Raw genomic sequence first — 18625 nt, forward strand, 5'->3', positions numbered from 1 at the left:
GTACTATACTTTTGGGCAAGTCCTGGAACGTAGTCCTAGAGTACACAATTCAGTGTGATTAGGTTTCCATCTACGCTGAAGTAGAGCATGCTGTAGCATTATCAAAATCAGAGTAGAAGATATTTGCGTTGTTGCAAGTTGAGACTGAAGATGGTATTAGTCTGGTTTTTTTTGTTGTGTTTTTTTTTTTTTAATAAAATCATGTTTAGGGAGTCCTCCTAGCTCCAATACACTAGTATCTCTTGCAGGCAAAGAGGTGATGCTTTTTATATCCATCAGGGGTGGCTTCAGATTCCTGTAATGCTTGTTGTGATGTTATTGTTCTTCCTGGGACTGAGGTGTTAGCTAGGCATAAGTTCTATATTGAGCCTTCTGTATTTGTCTTAGCTTGCTGTTCTTCCTTATATTTTTTTTAATGGCTGTTAATAAGTGAAGTGATTGCGCTGTATTCCCTACACGCTGTCCTAGTTTTTATGCTTGTCTCGTGCTTTTTTTCACTGGTTAGATTTGATTGTGCGTGTAAGAAATTGATTATTGACTGATTTATTTATTTATTTAAAATCCCTCTTCCCCCTCCCCCACTTAAGACAGTCTCAGTGATCCTTCAGTGTTTCCCTAACAATGAACATCTCTTTGACTAGGATGGCCAGCAGGATAAGGAGTGGATGGGCTATTTCCGGAATTTGCCGGATTCACTGACATCACTGCTGGTCCTGCTAACTACAGCAAATAATCCTGACGGTGAGCAATCTTTCAGAAATAACTCCCGTCTCTCTTTTCAAAGAATAAGAGTCAGATTACCTTCCGACTACTGTAACCATTGTTTGAGCTGATAGTTCTTAGTACCACCAGAGGAAGTTTTTAAATATAATTTTTTTTTAATGCCTTTAGTAACTTGATTCTTGCCTCTCCTTTGGTGTAATTGTATATGCATCTCTGAAGTGCAGCTATATAAGAGCTTTTACCAATTGCCAAAAATTGATACAGGTCTCTGGTTTTCATATTAAGCATTAAATTTTTATTTCCTTTTTTGTTAAATATGACACAGTGATGATTCCTGCATATTCTAAGAATCGAGCATATTCAATCTTCTTCATACTCTTCACTGTGTTAGGTAAGTTACCTTTCATCTTCAGTAATTTAAATGCACTTTAACTTTGACGCTTGTGCGTCAGCTACAGATTGTTTTATTTTTCTAGGAAAGTTTATGATTAAACTTCCCCTTTTTTTGTGTGTGTGTTTCTTCCAGTTACTGTGTAATATCTTGCAAGATCATTTTCACGGAAGGCACTTATGAATGGTTTGGTTTTTTTCAGTAACATATTGCAGGGGAACAGATACACTACAGTGTATTCAAGCATTAAAAACATTTTGGAAATCGAACACAAGAAAACTAATCCTTTTAAAATTCCACATCTGACTTACTATATACATTTAAACTTCTTTGAGAAACAGAAATATATTTCAGTAATTCTCACTGCGTCTTTTTTTCCAATAGGCAACTTGTTTCTGATGAATTTGCTTACAGCAATAATATACAACCAGTTTCGAGGATACCTTCTGGTGAGTGCAGCGTTCCTAGTTTTGATGTTCTAACATAACAGTAAAACTGTGAAGCCCTGAGTGTTAAGAGTTTCAACTGTGTATCAGTGTTATGCCCTTCCTGGCTGTAGATATGGTTTTAAAATACTGAAGGTTCTTTGATGTTTAAGTAGTAACTTAAACTTGGTCTCTGAGAAGAAAACCTGCTATACTATTTAAATAGCTATTGTTGAAAATCCTAGCACTTCATTTCTCTGAGTAGCACACCATTGGAAGCCTTCAATAAAAACAAATCACTGACTAAAACATCTTCACGTTTGGTATTTTTTTTGCTTCATCCTTAGCGCGGGGGGCGGGTGTGACGTTAGAATGATTAGTCTGCTGCCTCTCAAAGATGGTCTTGAGCCTTATGATTGCCTTGTACCAGAAGCAGTTGCCAGTAGGTATATTTGTTATTCTTGGTAGTATTCAGTCTCAAAAGAAACCTGTGCTTACTCTCCATGCAATGCCAGTCATCTGTGTAATACTTCAGTGTGCTTCTGGAAGATGCCTGATCATGTATGATTATCTCCATTTTGTGGAATGCGAGTCTGATGTGTCGTGTAATGACCTCTTTTGACATGAGTGTCCATGTTAGAGGAGTAAAAGCTGACAAAATAAGTGCACTTTTGCATGTTGTTCAAGGCGTGTGCAATCTGTGGTGGTGATCAAACCTGTCTCTAAAACTTCTTTCTCCTTCATTAACAAGCTGCGCAATGTGCTTTGTTGCCTTACGTACATGGGTTGTTTAGTCTCCAGCTGGGAGTGTGTAAGGATTCCCTTAGCAGGGAAGAGGTCGAGTGCTTTTGTTTTCTTTGTGACATTGTTCAACTGCACTATCTGGGAGGAACTGTAATGAGCTGAGGCAAAAGTATTTTAGAAAGCTGAGAAAATGTAAATCAAATGAAAGATCATTTCTGTTACTACCAATAGGATTGTACCTCATCCGAGAAGTTAAATTTGTGATTTTCCCATTGCTATTCCAAAAAGAAGTAACTGACTGGATGGGTAGTGGAAGGAAGAGGCTGCCTGGGTGCAGCTGGAGATCTCCAGAACTGGGTTCATCTCCAGCGCTGAATACAGAACATCTAAGGTGCACCACAGTTCCTTAGCAGTTGACACACATAGTAGGTTAGCAGAATTAACACAGTGCAAGGCTAAGCGTTAATATGGTTATTGCACTGATGGCACACAAATGAATCTTTGGTCAGGCAGTCGTCAGTCAAAAGGGGGACTGTCAGTCTCTTGCTCCTTGGAACAGGCGAAGTCTTGATCTTGCTGAGGTGCTGTCTTCAAGCTGTTTGAGATTTTTTTTTTTGAGCTATGTAACTTTCATGGTGAAATCTTTCTCAAGTCTTGAGTTGGTTCTTCAACAGTGTCACTTTCTCCTGTGTTTTTTACTTTCCTCTTACACATTGTATAAAACTTCACAGCTCAACAGCAGTGTTTTTGATAAAGCTGAGTCAGGGTAGTGCTATGCAAAGGCACTGGAGCCTGACAGCTGAACATCTGGGCTGAGGTTTAGTTTCTTTCCCTTTGTTCGAGTATGGTGACGGCTTCTGTAGCTTGGCACAAACAGCTGTTCGTGACTGTGTGATCCAGCTGGTCTTGCCTCATGCCCATAGCTTCCTTCAGGTTTGGTGGCAGGGGAAAACTCAGTGACTTTGACTTTGGGAGTGATTTCCCTGTTACATATCGTCTTACAGTTCCTTCCCCTTACTTATATAAATGTTATTCAGCCCTTCAGAGGAGTGGAGGTGAGGGCTTGGGCAGAGAAGTGAAATAATAGCTGCTCTAGCAGAGCTCTGGAGGGAAGGTAAAGTTGTTTGGAGTAAGCTTTAGGCAATATTACACAGAAGGAATGGCCCCCGCCCTCTTGGGGGTGTTTAAATATAATATGTGCAAAGGCAAATTTCTGTAATCCGCCCCTCCTGCTGTTTTTTCTCTTCTTTCTCCATTTCCCTCTTTCCCATGTGAGAGCATGCCATAATCTGACTCCCCATAAAGTAGCTGAGTTTGAAGGTGATCGCTATGAAAAAAGCGAAGCACTAAAAACTGTCGCTCTGGCTTTCTTCTTTTTGGCAAGGAGCTGGAGTTGGACAACCTGTTTAACTCTTCTCTTTGCACAGTAATATGAATTTCTGTGACTACTCAAGCCTTGCTGTTGCCTTTGTCTCCAGAACAGGCGTGTGCCTGTGCAATCCAGAATTAAAATTAAACCATGACCTGGATGTTTACTTGAACTCTAGACTTGCTTGCTTCCTTCCTTCCTTCTCGTACACAGAGTTCTTGGAGGGAGTGAGGCCTAGGGAAGCCTCCTGGTCTGATCTCTAATCACAAATCTGGGGTGTGTGCCAGAAGATCAGTATTTTATCTGACCATAGGACATAGTACTGCATGAGGAGCTGGGTAGCCCTGATCTTCCCCAAGTCCTTCTAGTAGGAATGGGCTCCACTGATTTAAGCCTGTGACTGTGGTATTCTTTTAAACTGTGGAGTGTCTGTCTGGTTGGACTCAGTATCTGGACAAGTAGATTAGCAGCTAATGATGGGGACTTTCATGGTGGGTGAAAGAAAATGGTATCTTGCCTTCCTGAAAAATTATCTTGGTTGAAAAGATACAGCCCTTTCTGAGACTCACAGCAGGCTCTGTCTAAGGGCTGGGCAAATAATTTACAGGTCTTGTTTGTATTATCTAGTTGGATTTCCTTTAAACAAGTGCTAGTAAATTGTCTTCTCTGTGGTGTTTTTACTGTCCAGAAATCAGTTCAGTCCTCCCTCTTCAGGAGGCGACTAGGAATCCGGGCTGCGTTTGAAGTGCTTTCTTCCCTGAAAGAGGCTCCTGCTAATGCACAACAGTAAGTGAAGAGTGTTGGAACAGTAGATTATCTAGGAGAAAAGAGCAGATTTTTGGTCTTCTTGTTTTGTTTAGTATATTTACTGAGGGTGCCTTCTTGAAAAATGGCAGTTTGTTACTCATCTCCTTTATTCTATATTTTCTTTAACTGGATGTTTATAACACACTGTTTGGGACTCTCTTGGGGTCTGTTTCTCGTTTATTTCTACTTCTAATTTTGTCTGCTTTTCAAAAAAAGAAAGAGGCAAGAATGCATTTGGAACAGCTGTTTTCGCCATCATGTTACCTGTTTCAGGTCCCATCCTATTTTCTTTTAAATAGGTCCTATGTCAGTGTTGGGGCCTTACTACGAGTGCTGCAGAAAGTTGAAATGGATTCTCGCTGCAAGCAAGCCATCATGAGAGTAAGAAATATGTTTTCTTGGCCTTTATGTTGGTGACTATCAAACCCTCTGACGGGACGGAGGGCTGAAATTGCCTTAATCGCACCATTGATGTAGGAGTGGTATCTTTCAGCTCAGCTTTCTTTATGCCGCTTTCTTTAAGAGCGAACAGAGGCCCAGCTTCGCGTCTGTCGACATTTTGGTCTTCAGAACAATAACAGTCTCTAGGCAATGATTTCACCTTGAGGTTGCCGCTTCTTTGGTTGGCATGATGAGGAGTGCATTCCCCTGTAGAGTCGTGCAGAGTAATGAAAACTCTTGTTTTGGAGAGCTAATTTTTTTTCATTTGCTTTGCTTTCTCTTCACAATTAAAGTGTTTCTCGCTGTGGTCTAGAGCTGCCATCTATAGCAGCTTTTCTCTACCATTTAAAAATGTTTTGGTTTTTTTTTTTTCTTTCTCATTGGATTTTAGCTGTGCTGCTCCCTCTAGGTATTAATACTTGTATCAGGCTACAGGGAGAGTGGTTTTGCTTAACTAAAGATTTAATTAACGTTGGAGTTCATGCCGTGATTTTCAGAGCTTAGAGAAATCATTTAGCTCTAATGGGAGATTATTGGTGTGGTTTCAGAAAAAATATCTAAAAGCAGTGTTGCTTTTTAAGAACAACATTGCAGCAGGATTTGGAAGGTCATATTGTAAGATCTTCTGCCAAAAGGAAGTGGCAATTCGGCGCATCAGCATTTGGCTGACTTCAGTGTAAAGGCTGGAAATGGAATGAAGAGGTATACATGCATTGCATCCCATTGTTGTCTAGGATAGGGGTTGTGTAAGCAGAGTTGCCTGAAAATAAACACCCTGCTCTGTAATTATGCTGAGCTGCTCATTGTGCTGTTAGCTAGGTACGCAAACCCAAGTTGTAGTTTTTCTTCTTGTTGCTGGTGGTTTTTTTCCATTTCATTTTTTGCTATGTGTGCAACAGTTGTGATTAGTGTTTAGTATGCTATGGAAGTGTCTTCATCATGTTACAATCTGTAAAACAATTCCATCCTTCCAGGAAGTAACTTCTGCAGAACAGTAATACTGACATAGTATCTTCGTTCTTTGGATCATAACATAATAATGGCAATATTAGGTGAGGCTAAAAATTCAAGTATATAAAACATGCATGCTCCTTCTTAAGCAGCATGTGATCCCAGACAGGGGAAAACAGAAAAGGCAAGGAAAATCCCACCATCATGTGGCAGTTTTGTGTTAAAGCAAATCAGTATCGAAGCTCCCTCTAGTATCTTGGTGTAGGTTGTATTATATCTCTATTCCTAGACTTTTAAGATAGTCTGAGGGTGTTGGCACTGTTTGAAGATGCTCCTATTGCAGGTGTTGATCTGAATGTTTCTCTTTCATGTGAAGTCGCTCAAAACGTGCTCCTGTGACCAGTTGTCAGCTGCCCAGTTTCAGAAGCTCTTTGAAGAACTAGACAAAGATGCCATTAAGCAAGTATGTATCTGACAATCATTTGTAAAGTGTCTTAAATTGAGCGTGGCCTTATGCAAAAATAAGCAATAATATTCTGCTCTAAAGCTTCTAAACAAACTTCACAACTTGTTGAACACGGGGTGTTGATCAAGTGTCATTGATTTTTAAGTTGTTTGTGGATTGCTCTTAGAGTCACAAATGGCATTGCTTTGGGGGCTTTTATAGCATTAGTTTGGGATTGCCAGGTAGCGTTAAACATACAAAACGCATGGTGGTTTATTCCGTCCGCATTTTTAAGCAACTTGGCCAGATGCAATAGATGAGGGCTCTCTGTGTGTATTATATTTAATAGAAAGATTCATTACAAGGAAACCAGGAATAGTAGTCAGACTTTTAGCATGGACATTCTGAAAAGTGCTGTGGAGAAATGAGTGCCTCTGTAGTAAATGGTTTTTGATGAAATGCAAGGGATTTGTCTTGTTGTGACAGTCCTATATTACAGCAATGCATCTCTGTTATATGTTAGTCTTTGCAGGGTAATACCTGACTATACTTAGGCAAAGTCTTTTCTCCAGCCCCTGAATGAAGGATGCAGTGTGGATTCTTTAAGCATTCAGATGAAGATGGGCAGAAAGCAGTCTTCTCCACTTGGAGAAAGAAAGCACGAAAAAAAAAATCAAAACTTTGAGGGTTAATAAATGTTCTTTTCTATCTTTGCATGTAACTAAGACTTCTGAATCTTCTAAGGGAGATTAAAAGTTGGGAAATGGGGAAAGAATGTATACAATTAGTAGCTTGGTGTTTAGCTTAGCTGCTTGGGGCGATGGGGAGAGGTTGGATTTTCTCTCCTCTTTGCCATTATCTTGTGTTGTGCCGTAATCATCAACCCATTTGCTAATCAGAAATGATCTCTTGCTGCTAATAGCCAGAGCTTCAAAATACCTTCCTACTGAAATGTCAAAATTAGCATGTGGCCTTGAAGTTTTGCTTTGAAAATGTCTGTTTCTTAAATCTGAGATGGGATGTGTTTTTCCTGTATCATTAATAAAATGCTTACGCTTTGTGTCTCACCAAACCCTCTGTGTTCTTTTCAGCATCCTCCCAGTCCAGAGTACCAATCCCACTTTATGCAGAAAATACAGTTTGTCTTTGGCCATCGCTACTTTGGCTACTTGGGGAACGTTGTAGCCCTTGCAAACATTATTTCTATCTGCGTAAGTACAAGTAGTTTGTTTTTCCCTTGCTATCTTTTGTCTCTGTTCTGATAACCACTTTTTGTACCGGATATCCATGTCTGGCATGCTTTAGTCATGTGAAGTCTTAGGAGAGAATACCTGCAGTTAAAAAATATGTTCTGAGCTGCTTGAAAAGGTCTGTGCAAAGCATAAAAGACTGTGTTTTGTTCTTGTGCTTAAAAATCTGTTTTATGCTGCAGTAAAGCCCTGGATTCATAAATATTTTCTTGTTGTTTAAGGTGGTTTTGGTGATGGATGCAGATAAGGAACCATCTGAAATAGATGACGACTTCTTCCTGGGGGTAAGACGCGACAGTACTCCTACAGTTATTGCAGTTCCCTGAGGTGTCAACAATTCTAATAATTATTTTTCTTTTTGGGGGTGAAGGCTATCAACTGCTTCTTCATCCTATACTATCTGCTGGAAATGCTGCTCAAAATCTTAGCAATGGGCTTGAAAAGATACTTGTCATACCCAAGCAATAGATTTGATGGACTTCTGACTATAATCTTGCTGGTAAGCTTTTTGTTAACTTCTGTATTCCTGGATTTGTTGACTAGGATGATTAGGAACTGCAAGAGCTAGTGAAATTGCTTTTTATTCAACACTAATATGCTGAGTTAAACAGCATGAGCCCATATTGTGGTTTTCTGTGGCTTGAACGTTTTGGTGGCAGATGGTTCTCCTAGGGTCTCCTTTCTGGAGGGAGGCGCTTTTAAACTGGTGGAAGAGGTGAGCTTTCTTATAAGCAGCCTTCCTAATGTTGTTTGGAAACATTCAGCTCTTGGAGTAATTACTCAAGAAGTTGTGTTACCTGGCTAAAAGTCACTTTGCTTTTTCTATTAAAAAAAGTGGCGGAAGATTATTATCGTTATTTGGTAAAAGCCTGAAACCCGTATGGCAGATGAGGCCAAACTCAGAGTTAACGTAGTCCATTGTATATCAGTATATGTGTCACCACTGAATTATGTGTGTACATTGAATTGATTTGGGGAATACCTAGTCAAATATGACAATTTCAGAGCTTTAGAGTGAGTTACATTAGTGGCTGAAAGTTCTTGAAAATATTTCCTGTCAAGAAACTTACGTAATTTCTGAAACTCAGAATTACAAAGTAAGGTTTTGACTTTTTTTTCTTCCCCAACTAAAGATTTTGGAGATTGCAACTTTTGCTGCGTATGGATTTCCTCATCCTGGTTGGTGCGTAACCTCTGTGAACTGTTGGACTTTGCTCGGTGTCTGGGTGGGTCAGGGTCATATACGCACATGCTCGTACGTGCTTGTGTCATTATGCTATGGTTGTCAGCCCAGTCCGTAATTTCCAAACTTAGTAGAATTTTTTCACCCTTGTGGTCTCTAGAGGCCGTGCAATATGGATAAGTGAAAGAAAATTATTGATATTTTTTCATAAAATTTAGTTCTGTTTATTCTGAGAAGGATGCATTTTTATTACTTGTAATCTGATGTAAAATAATATCTTAGCAGACCTACGCTTACTGAAGGTGCAGGAAGGAATTTGGTACAACATACACATCCAGTTACTAACCTAATATGTTTCAGCATCAGATTGTCTGTAAGCCCAATTATATGAATTCCTAAACAACTGGCAAAACAAAGCCCCTTCAGCCCTGTGTGTAGACTGAAGTCTGGGTTGTTTTGTGCTGTTAAAAATTTAGTAGAAAAATTCCCATGGACTTAAACTATTTATCTATACTGGTATAGCAAGTAGTTATATTTTGATTTTTTTTTTTTCTTAAGAGTAGGCAGTTCTTGGATAACCACCTTGACCTTTTTTTTATTATCAAAAGCATAAAAATCATTGTTTTGTACCTTAAAATTTGAAAACTGCCACCACAACAAAAGAGGAAATCGAAGGACTTATTGAGGATTTTCTGAACCTTACTTTCAGGGGTGATTTATAACACGTTCTGATACTTTGTTTCTTTACACAAGTTCACTCTTAAGACATTGACTTTACCTAGTTTTTCAGGATATTCATTGTGTTGCAATCAAGAAGCTATCTTACCTTGCACTAGTACCCGTAAACAGACCTGGAAGATGTTACAGCTTGAAATGGGTTTATTTTTGAACACTTCTTTCACTCTGATCACTCAAAAATAATGGTTACCAGAAGGATATTGATTGCTAACAATCTAATGGCACTAACTATTGATCTAACTTAAAATTTGTTATATTTGGGTTTGATTTTTTGCCCTTGGATTCTTCAGTGTAGATAATTGTTTGCTCTACAGTAGTATCTTGAAGCACCAGTAGTACTTGTTGCATGTTTGTGTCAGTCAGTGCAAACAGATTGGAAGCCAGATGAGTCATTCTGAGTCCTGATGTTGCTTATGGTGACTGCTGTTGGCAATTGCTTCCTCTGTAGATATAACATCTTTGGGACAGGAGTAAGATCTGGAGGGGATGTCAGGAGGTCTCTAGTCTAGCCTGCTGCTCAAAGCAAGGCTGGACCAAGTTGCTCAAAGGCTTTTCCAGCTGGGACTTGAAAACGTCCAGTGACAGACACTTGCACAACCTTTCTGGGTAACTTGTGCCTCTGTCTTACTGTCCTCATGGTTGACAAGTTCTTCAGTTCTTCCTTAAATCTAGTGTGAAGCTCCATTGTTTTATCTTAGACCTAGTGTCCCTCGCCCTTCTACTATGCACCACCAAACAGCCTTGCTTCTGTCTTCTTGAGGACTACTTCGTAAGTATTAGAAGGCTGTTGCATCAGCCCCTGACCGTCTTGTTGGCTCTCTGCTGATCTTGCTGCAGTTTGGCCCTTTCTTGTATTGGGGATTCCAAAACTGGATGCAGTCTTCTAGTCAGCCATTAGTTGTAAAGAGTGATGTTGTGAGGAAATAAAACTCCTTCCCACTTCTGTTTTTTTTTTTTTTTTTTAATATGCCACGGATGTTAACCAAAAGGTATAGGGAATTTACAGTTACCTGCAGCCCGGTAATTTTAACTGTGTCTTTCTGTCATGGACTGTTTCTCTGACTTGTTATTTTCTTCCATCTTTCCTAGGAGACACGTGTTCATGGGCTTGTTATCCCTGTGGGATATGGTGCGATTGGTGAACATGTTAATTGTGTTCAGGTTCCTGCGGATTATTCCTAATATGAAGGTGCTTGTTTATCCCTCCATACTTCTGATTTCTTTGGTCAAATTATGTATTTTGTCAAAGCCTTTTGGAATAACATGTCAACTGCAATTCTTTTGCACCTAAGTGGGATTAGAACTCAGCTCGAACTGTCCAGTCTATTGCACAGCACCTCACAAACTCATTCTCTCTTTAGCTGGTTTTCCCTGTTGAGGTGCAGACAAGTTCTGCTGAGGTTACAGCAGTTGATGCTGGTATTTTAAAGTGGGCAAACACATACAGAAACACTTGTGCAACTTGTGTAGTGCTTCAGTCTTAGAGGAGTGGATGTGATATCCTTGAAGAACGTGGTACTCGGGAGGTGATAGAGTTGCTTTCACTAGATACTGCCAGACATTTTGGTCATACGAAAGATTATTTGTAATGAATCCCTCTTCCCGCTTTCTAAGTATGGCTATTTCCACCAGAATACGTGTGCTTGAGTCTGCAATCGCTTCGAGTTGTGTGATTGTTATAGACCTGCATTTAGACTTGCTTGAAAACTAAGCCCAAATTAATGTCAGGTGCAGGACTTGTATGTAAGTGCAATAAACTGTAAACATCTGCCTGATGTAACCAGAGGTCATAACGTCAGTGGAAAGTGTGAACTAGAAATTATGTGGATCAAATATGAAGCAGTTGCTCTGGAGCTGTGGGGTGCTTGTGATATTTCCCCCCCCGTTCTAGTCTTACTAGACATATAGCCCTTTAAGTCACAGTTCCAGTGTATATTTAAAACTTATCATAGTATTTGTGTATGAAAAGTACTACAGCATTTGTCACTCATTTTAAATTCCTCATGGAGATATCACTGTATAAAAGATGTCCTGCATTTAGGTATAGGTCATTTTCCTGGTTGGTATTTCTTTGTTCTTTTAGTAAAAATAATTTGGTACTGATTGGAAGTGTGATTAATGTCATGCATATAAAATTCTGCTTTGTTTCAGTTCATGGCTTTGGTTGTTACTACGTTGCTGGACCTGGTAAAAAACTTGAGAGCCTTTGCAGGAATCCTTGTGGTAAGTTGTGATGCAAGACTGTAATTTCCTTTCTTAGAGTTAACAGTATTATAAGGGTATGTCATCAACAAAGTAAACAAGGTTCTTTGACCATCACCATGAACAATAACATTTCACTTTCATCAGCTGGTTCTTCTCCCGGGCATATTTCACAAAGCTACAACAAACTACTCTTTTGTTACGGGCTGCGCAGAGTGACGGTGCCCCATTTGTCGGTTTGCTTTAGGAGTGCCTTTAAAAGAATGTTTGAAACTTCCTCAGAGTGCTTGCCTCGGGCTGGATATGCTGCTTTCCAATAAAAATTCATCCGATGGTAAATGTGGTCCAGTCTACCTTACCCTGGCTTGCTCATGTTAAATTAAACAGCAAAACAACTTGAAAATTGTTTTGAGTTGAGAAGGTCTTGAGATGGCATGTTTGGACTTGATATTTAAAAGCCTCTGCCATGCAGGTTTAGGTGTGTCTGTGCAGAGCATATAGTCTGTAAACATGCGATTAAAGGATGGGTCACAGTGTGTGGTGTCCATTACATAAATCCTCCATTTCTCAACTCTTGAGTTTCTGGCCTTAGAGTTACATCTTCCTGGTACAGCAAATGAGTGCCTGGGTGGCTCTTTTTTGTTGTTGTTTGTGGGGTGTTTTTTGTGTTGTTTTGCGTTTTAGGGTACCTTAATATGAGGTAATGGTTAGAGACCAAGGATTTGCTATGTATTAAGTATTGTTTCAAAAGTTGTTCTCGTCTATATGCTTAGCATGCAATTTACCCAGAATATGTGGTTTTGACATTACTAATCAGTGCTTTTATCTGTAAGGGAGGGGCCTTAAGTTGCAGTATGGACTGGTTCATGTTGCAGTTTGAAATAAAGATACTGGTTTAGGCAAAGCTAAGTTGGTGACAACTTTGTTGTGCTGTACAAGCCACGCTTGCGACTAGAAGCTACTCTTGAAACCGAGAAATACCTTGGGAGTGCATGAACTTGGGAATTCAGCCTTTGCAGGTGAAGATACATCTTAGGAGCCTAAATACCAATCTTGTGTGTGATAGGAACAGCTTTAGTATAACGAAAACCTTTTCATTACTCAGTTACTCAATGCAATAAGCTGTCTAAAAGCTGACTGCAGTTTTGCTAATTTTGCCAGTTTGTGGTTAAGTACGTACACTGTGTGAAAGGAGCGTGCGTTTGTGTGTCGCCCCTGTCAGAGGCAGGCAGGGTTGTGTTGTGCATAGGCGGGGGAGGCAGTGACTGACACTGCTCCTGGATCTGACGGAGCCCATGCGCCAGAGCCCCGGGAGACAAAAATTACGGGGTGAGCTGTTTTGTGCTTTACGCTAGGGCCCTAAAGCTGTGTTGCTGCTGGCATGGCTGCACCTGGGCTTGTAGCATTCTGCTGGAAGGTCTTTTCATTCCTGAAAGACATAGCTAAGATGGCAGGAGCCTGTATTAACGTGCTTGATTTATTATTTTTAGGAATTAGGTGTTAGTGTTTCAGAGTGGTGTCCTCACCCCTTACATATATGTAAGATGTAACACTCCTGAGGTAGTCTGTGTCTGCTGCTGGTGGTTCTTAGTGCTGGGAGTGTGAACTGTGGTTTTGTACCATGACGCGAGTCTGCCACAGTGTTTGCTACTTCTGTTAATTCACTTTTACTTGCGGCTACATAGAAGCTGTCACTGAGTTTCTACCGTAGTGAAGTCTGACCCCATTACCAGCTGATGCAAAACATCTTTCCTAATGTTAGGCTGGAACACATGCTGATAAAGTAATGTAACTGATTAGCTAATTTATCAGGCGGTGCATGTTTTGGGCATGTCTTTTTCAAAGAATAAAATTATTATTGCCAAGCCAGATACCCCATCTTCTGGCAGGCTGTGGAATGTCAACTTCAGTTTATTCCAGTAGTGTTGAAAGTGCTGTGGTTCGTAGGTCAGGGCAGTCAGCCTCTCTTCTACTCCTCCCAGACTTCCCTCTTGGGTCTGTTTTGAAGCAAAATACAGAAATATGACTAAAGACACTTTCAAGATTCTGCTTGTTTCAAGCTATCCTAGGACAAATGGCTCTTTAGGCAGAGAAGTGAAGTTGTAGGTTATTTCTAGAACAATCTTTTTAGGATAAAAATTGTAAAATCACCTAGGCAAGTGCTGAAGACTGTGAAAGGTATCTCTTTAAAAAGAGGCTTGCATTTCTAACAGGTAAAATACAGAAGTTCCAAAATCCTTCCTGTAATTGGAACCTTTATTTTTAGAGTAATGTAATACATTTAAAGAAGTTGCTGATATGGTACAAAATAGTGACTTGTTTTTGTCCTTCAGTTAGGTTTAGTGAAAGCTTATTTGCACTGAATCTAGCAGAAGACTCTCCAGATATTTAGATTATTCTTTGTAAATACAGGTATAATTTTTTTGTTTTGTTTCTTAAGTCACTATTCTGCAGTGTTAATAGTTAAATATCAGTATTCTGAGACACAGAGGAGTAAAACATCAGAAAGTAAAATGACTTAATGCATTTTAACAACTGAAAGTTAAACAGAATATTAAAAAGTAAAAGCAAACAGTTAAATAGTACAGACATTGAGAAGTATTTTCACTCTTGTAGCTTCAGGCATTGTTCTTGATCAAATTCGTTTGACTGTGGTACTAAAATTGTTCTATTTTAATTACATCGCTTTCTTGTTTAGTGACGGAAGTACTCAAACTGATTCTTGCTTATATTCCTTCCAGGTGGTGTTCTATGCATTTGCTATAACTGGCATAATGCTATTTGAAGGTGCTGTTGTTTCCTTGCAAAATATCAGGTAACTTTCTAAACGTTACTACTCAGATTCTGTTTTTCAGAAGCATCTGCAACTCAGTACCTCCAAGTTGTTTGTGGTCAGGTGGGGTTTTTTTCCTCTTAAATCACACAGACTATTTTGTCTGTTGCTCCTGTTTCTTCTGGCTTTACTGAAGTTGCTGGAATGCTTATCTGTAACTTGAAATTTTACCTCGTTGTAGCTTAAATAATTTTTTATCTAACTCCTTCCTTTTCTGCCCAAATGAGATACTTGACTTTTTACAAGGCACTCAGAAGGATCTTTTTTTTAAGGTATAGTAGGTAGAAAGCTATGCTCACAGCAGCCTCTAATTCTCTTACAGTGCTGTTAATACAACATATAACAACGGCACTCTGAACTGTGGGACCTACGAACAGTTGGAATATTGGCCAAACAACTTTGATGACTTTGCTGTAAGTCTGATCGTTCATGGAATCCGTCCCTCTTTCCCTCTCTGCTTGTATCTTCTCCTTATTTTCTGAGGCTTAAGTGAGTGGTGTAGCCACTCAGTGTCTGTTTTTACCCACGTTACTTAGGCAGCAGTGGTGACCCTCTGGGATGTGATGGTGGTGAACAACTGGCAAGTCTTTTTGGAAGCATTTTCAAGATATTCAAGTCCGTAAGTAGCAGCAATAATACTGAAAAAGTCCCATATAAATCTGTTTTATAAGATACCTGAGTAGGGATTATGCACATAGTACAGTTCCTAGCATCTGGGAAGAGGAATGCTGCTTACCTTTCTTTTGGGTCAATTCAGGTATATAGGAAATAAATCTAAGACTTCATGGCTGTTCTTTAACTTGTGTAACGTGATGGTTGGTCTAGTACTTGGTGGATGCCATGAAATCCATGGTCAGGTTTAGCAGGGATTGGAAACTGGCTTGGTAGTCATCTTGTTCCAAGAACGAATGACTTAAGTGGATTATAAACAGTCTTGCAACATGTATTGGGTGGGTGGCTTTCGCTGTAGAGCCAGTCTCACAAGTAGGATGTTAGTGAATTGCTGTAATTCATTTTGGGCTGCTTTGGTATTCTCCCCGTGGGTGAACAATTTTTTGTAGACTTAAAACCTTGGACATATCTTTCATTTGTATTTAATTACTTCGTGGGAATGTTTGAATGGACTGGATAGCCTCTGGGTTGAGCTGTTGCAGTGATCCTTGGCTGGTTTCCACAGCATGTAGTTAAGTTGTGGAATGGTCTGTAGGCTGTGGTGTGTGATAAGTGTTTAATATGGTCTGGTTAAGACTGGACAAGCCATGAAAGAGAAATCCATTGGGATCTGCAATGAATGGAAGCTAACTCTAGCTCAAGAAAACTCTGAACTGCAAATGGTTAGAGATTGGGAGAGCACTTACGGGCGTAGCATCATAGGTATTTTGCCATGGTTTTGCATCCTACCTGTGTTTCTGCTTTTGACCACTCTCAGAGGACAGTAGCCTAAATGGATCTTTTGCTGTGATCCAATACAACTACTAAGCTGCTTTTCAGTCCCTTCAGAGTTTAATTAGGTGTGTTAAATGCGGGGAGCGAGACTGGCTAATTTAATGAAAGGCTGAAATTTTTTCATTTTCATTTGTTTGTTCAAGGCCTCCTTTTACATTATGAAAGTAGTAGTACTATATGTCAAGGCAAAATGTTATTTCATGATGCTCTTTGGTCACTTTCAGGCTGAGGTTATTTACTGCCTACTTTACTTACTGTCTATTCATGTGATCTGCAGGTGGGCAAAGATCTACTTTGTAGCCTGGTGGTTGATCTCCTCTGTCATCTGGGTTAACCTCTTCGTAGCTTTACTTCTAGAGGTAAGGAAGTGTGTTTATTTGCTATCAGATCCTGAAGACAGGTTCTCATTTGTGTGGGAAATGAAAAGAACCCAAACAATGTTTGGGGAAAAGTATGTTGGTTTTGTGCATGTGCTTACTCAATCTTTCTCCTTGCCAACCTTCTCCCAGAATGTTGAGGAAACATTTTCTTTTTCCCAGACAATTGTATATTTTGTTTTCAATTTTGTCACAAATCTGCTTACGTTTCTTTGGCTGTGTACATTTGTCATTATAGCTCGCTCTCTATAAAAATGAAAAATATTTTAAGTATTATAAAACTGTTTGTCTCTTGTACATTAGCATTTCACTTCAGCATTAGTTATTCATGCTGCAGGCTTTTTGCACTTTGATTTGTCAGCAAATAAAGTTAGCGCTTTAAACTTTACGTTTTTATTTTATTGGGCTGTCCTGTGTTTCTTTCCAGCCCAATTTGAATTACTACCCTTACTGAGTTCCACACTAAAGAGTGGAACTGATGACTTATTTTTAAAAGATCATCTTCTAGAGTTTTGTAAAGAAGCTGTGGAAATGTAGGTACCTAAGCAAAGCCACAAAGAGTGTGTACTTCTGCTGGTTTCTTGTTCTGCGTATGTCTCTGCAAATCCAAATATCTTTTGAATTTTTGATGGTGAAGGGAACGTTAATCATAGCCATCTACTCCAGATTAATCATCCTAGATTTCTCTTATAAGTAATTGAAGAAATTGAGTACCTGTAGAGGGCACTTTGCACCATCTTAAAACCCATGGAAACTTATTTTGGAGGTGCTGCCGTTGTTGACTGGATTGAGAACTAAAATTTACTACTTTAGGGAGAACGGCTTACTTCTAGACAGAAATTTAGGTACGAGTCACATGCTGAGCCTCATTCTTGCCACGAGCATTTCAGAAAAGACTTTCTGTTCTAGCTGGAGGCTGATCCTATGAGGTCTTCTACCTGCTTAGTTCCACAGGGCTGCGGCCAAAGTTTGCTGTAAGAGCCAAGGCGTAGCATTCTGTAGCAGGAGAGCCGGATGTCACTATTTTTCTCCCCTTTTTTTGCTGGAGCTCTGTCTACTCCCTAGGTATTGATTTGTCAGAGTAATTTAAAAAGGATAAGGGAACGTGACAAAAACAGAAGCTGAGTTTAAGCTGTGGTGCCTGGACTACGAGGATGTTTATATATTGTTAGGTTTTTAAAGAGGAAAAAATGCAAAGCTGAACTCTCGTGGGCAGTTCACGGTTACCTCGGGGAGGCAGTCCTTGGTAGGAGTAGAAGGCAGCAGGGTTGTATTCTGCTCTACTGTTTTTCCACTGTGTGAGGAGAAAGTTATTTCATTCCTGAACAGCAGGCTAGAATAAAATAGTGACCTGCAGCCAATAAATAAGCTGATGCCTAAATAAATTGCTGCTCTGATGCCCTGTGTTAAAAACGAACCTCACCCCCCTCCCAGACCTTACTCACAAACATATTGACCTGATACAACCTCTTTTCTGATGTCGCCAGAAGTAGCATTTATATTTTATTCCTGTTCCTTTCACATTTCAGAACTTTATTCACAAGTGGGACCGTCGCTGTCATCGACAATCTCTTTCAGATATTGAGTACCAGAGGACAGTTGAACTAATGTTCAGGTGAGCACAACTAGGCTTTATAATCGATCTAGTCTTTTATGTTCTTCTGTTTTAAGGAAAGCATGCTGGCTGCAGGAGGGTTTAAAAGGCTTGTCTTCTATTTCCTTCCTCTGAAGCTAAACTGTTTCATCTGCTGGTTTGGAAAAATTCAGTAAATGCTTTAGTTAGGCCTGCTTTAAGCTGACTCGGTAGCCTAACCTTTATAAGCTTTCTGCCCATAGCATGATGGGAGGAGGGGTGTTGGGGGTGGGGTGGGGACGACTGTGCTGAGAGGGAGAAGAAAAGGAAAGATGAGGAAAGTGATGCATGTTCTTGGCTTATTATGAATTTGTGGGTGGTGAGTTGATACTTGATGATCATGGACAAGTGGAACTTCTGGTGCACATTGGATATTCAATAGTAGCACTGGGAACATGTTCTCATTTGGGAGTTTTTTCAGGAAAACAAATCTACTGACCTTCAGTTCTATTGTACTGTGTGCAGGAAATTGCTTCCCTGCTTCTTATGGGAAAACAGCTGCTGGTTTCCATGACACATCTGTAAAGGATGGATCACTTGCAAGTAGATGCATCTTTAGGGAGCATCAATTTATTGTAACTTTAATTCCTTGTTTCATTCTTGAAGCGAGCACACGTTACATCTCAGTATGTGCATTGCAAAAACAAATGCTGAGAAGTTGCCTTTG

At 39.8% G+C, this 18625-nt stretch overlaps 1 protein-coding gene across 2 annotated transcripts in view; it reads left to right on the forward strand.

Moving 5' to 3' along the window:
• Window positions 1-18625, forward strand: part of TPCN2 (two pore segment channel 2) — a 33557-nt gene that overhangs the window by 12287 nt on the left and 2645 nt on the right. For both annotated transcript variants that reach the window (XM_064452874.1, XM_064452875.1), the window contains 17 exons: window positions 642-741; window positions 1049-1114; window positions 1499-1563; window positions 4341-4438; window positions 4759-4840; window positions 6228-6314; window positions 7388-7507; window positions 7768-7830; window positions 7917-8045; window positions 8680-8729; window positions 10557-10656; window positions 11619-11690; window positions 14411-14484; window positions 14825-14915; window positions 15039-15121; window positions 16226-16307; window positions 17855-17940. In XM_064452874.1, coding sequence (XP_064308944.1) covers window positions 642-741; window positions 1049-1114; window positions 1499-1563; window positions 4341-4438; window positions 4759-4840; window positions 6228-6314; window positions 7388-7507; window positions 7768-7830; window positions 7917-8045; window positions 8680-8729; window positions 10557-10656; window positions 11619-11690; window positions 14411-14484; window positions 14825-14915; window positions 15039-15121; window positions 16226-16307; window positions 17855-17940 — 1448 coding nt within the window. The remainder of the gene's footprint in view (window positions 1-641; window positions 742-1048; window positions 1115-1498; window positions 1564-4340; window positions 4439-4758; window positions 4841-6227; window positions 6315-7387; window positions 7508-7767; window positions 7831-7916; window positions 8046-8679; window positions 8730-10556; window positions 10657-11618; window positions 11691-14410; window positions 14485-14824; window positions 14916-15038; window positions 15122-16225; window positions 16308-17854; window positions 17941-18625) is intronic.

The sequence above is a fragment of the Phalacrocorax carbo genome, chromosome 5 (genome assembly GCF_963921805.1).
Source record: "Phalacrocorax carbo chromosome 5, bPhaCar2.1, whole genome shotgun sequence".
NCBI lineage: Eukaryota > Metazoa > Chordata > Aves > Suliformes > Phalacrocoracidae > Phalacrocorax > Phalacrocorax carbo.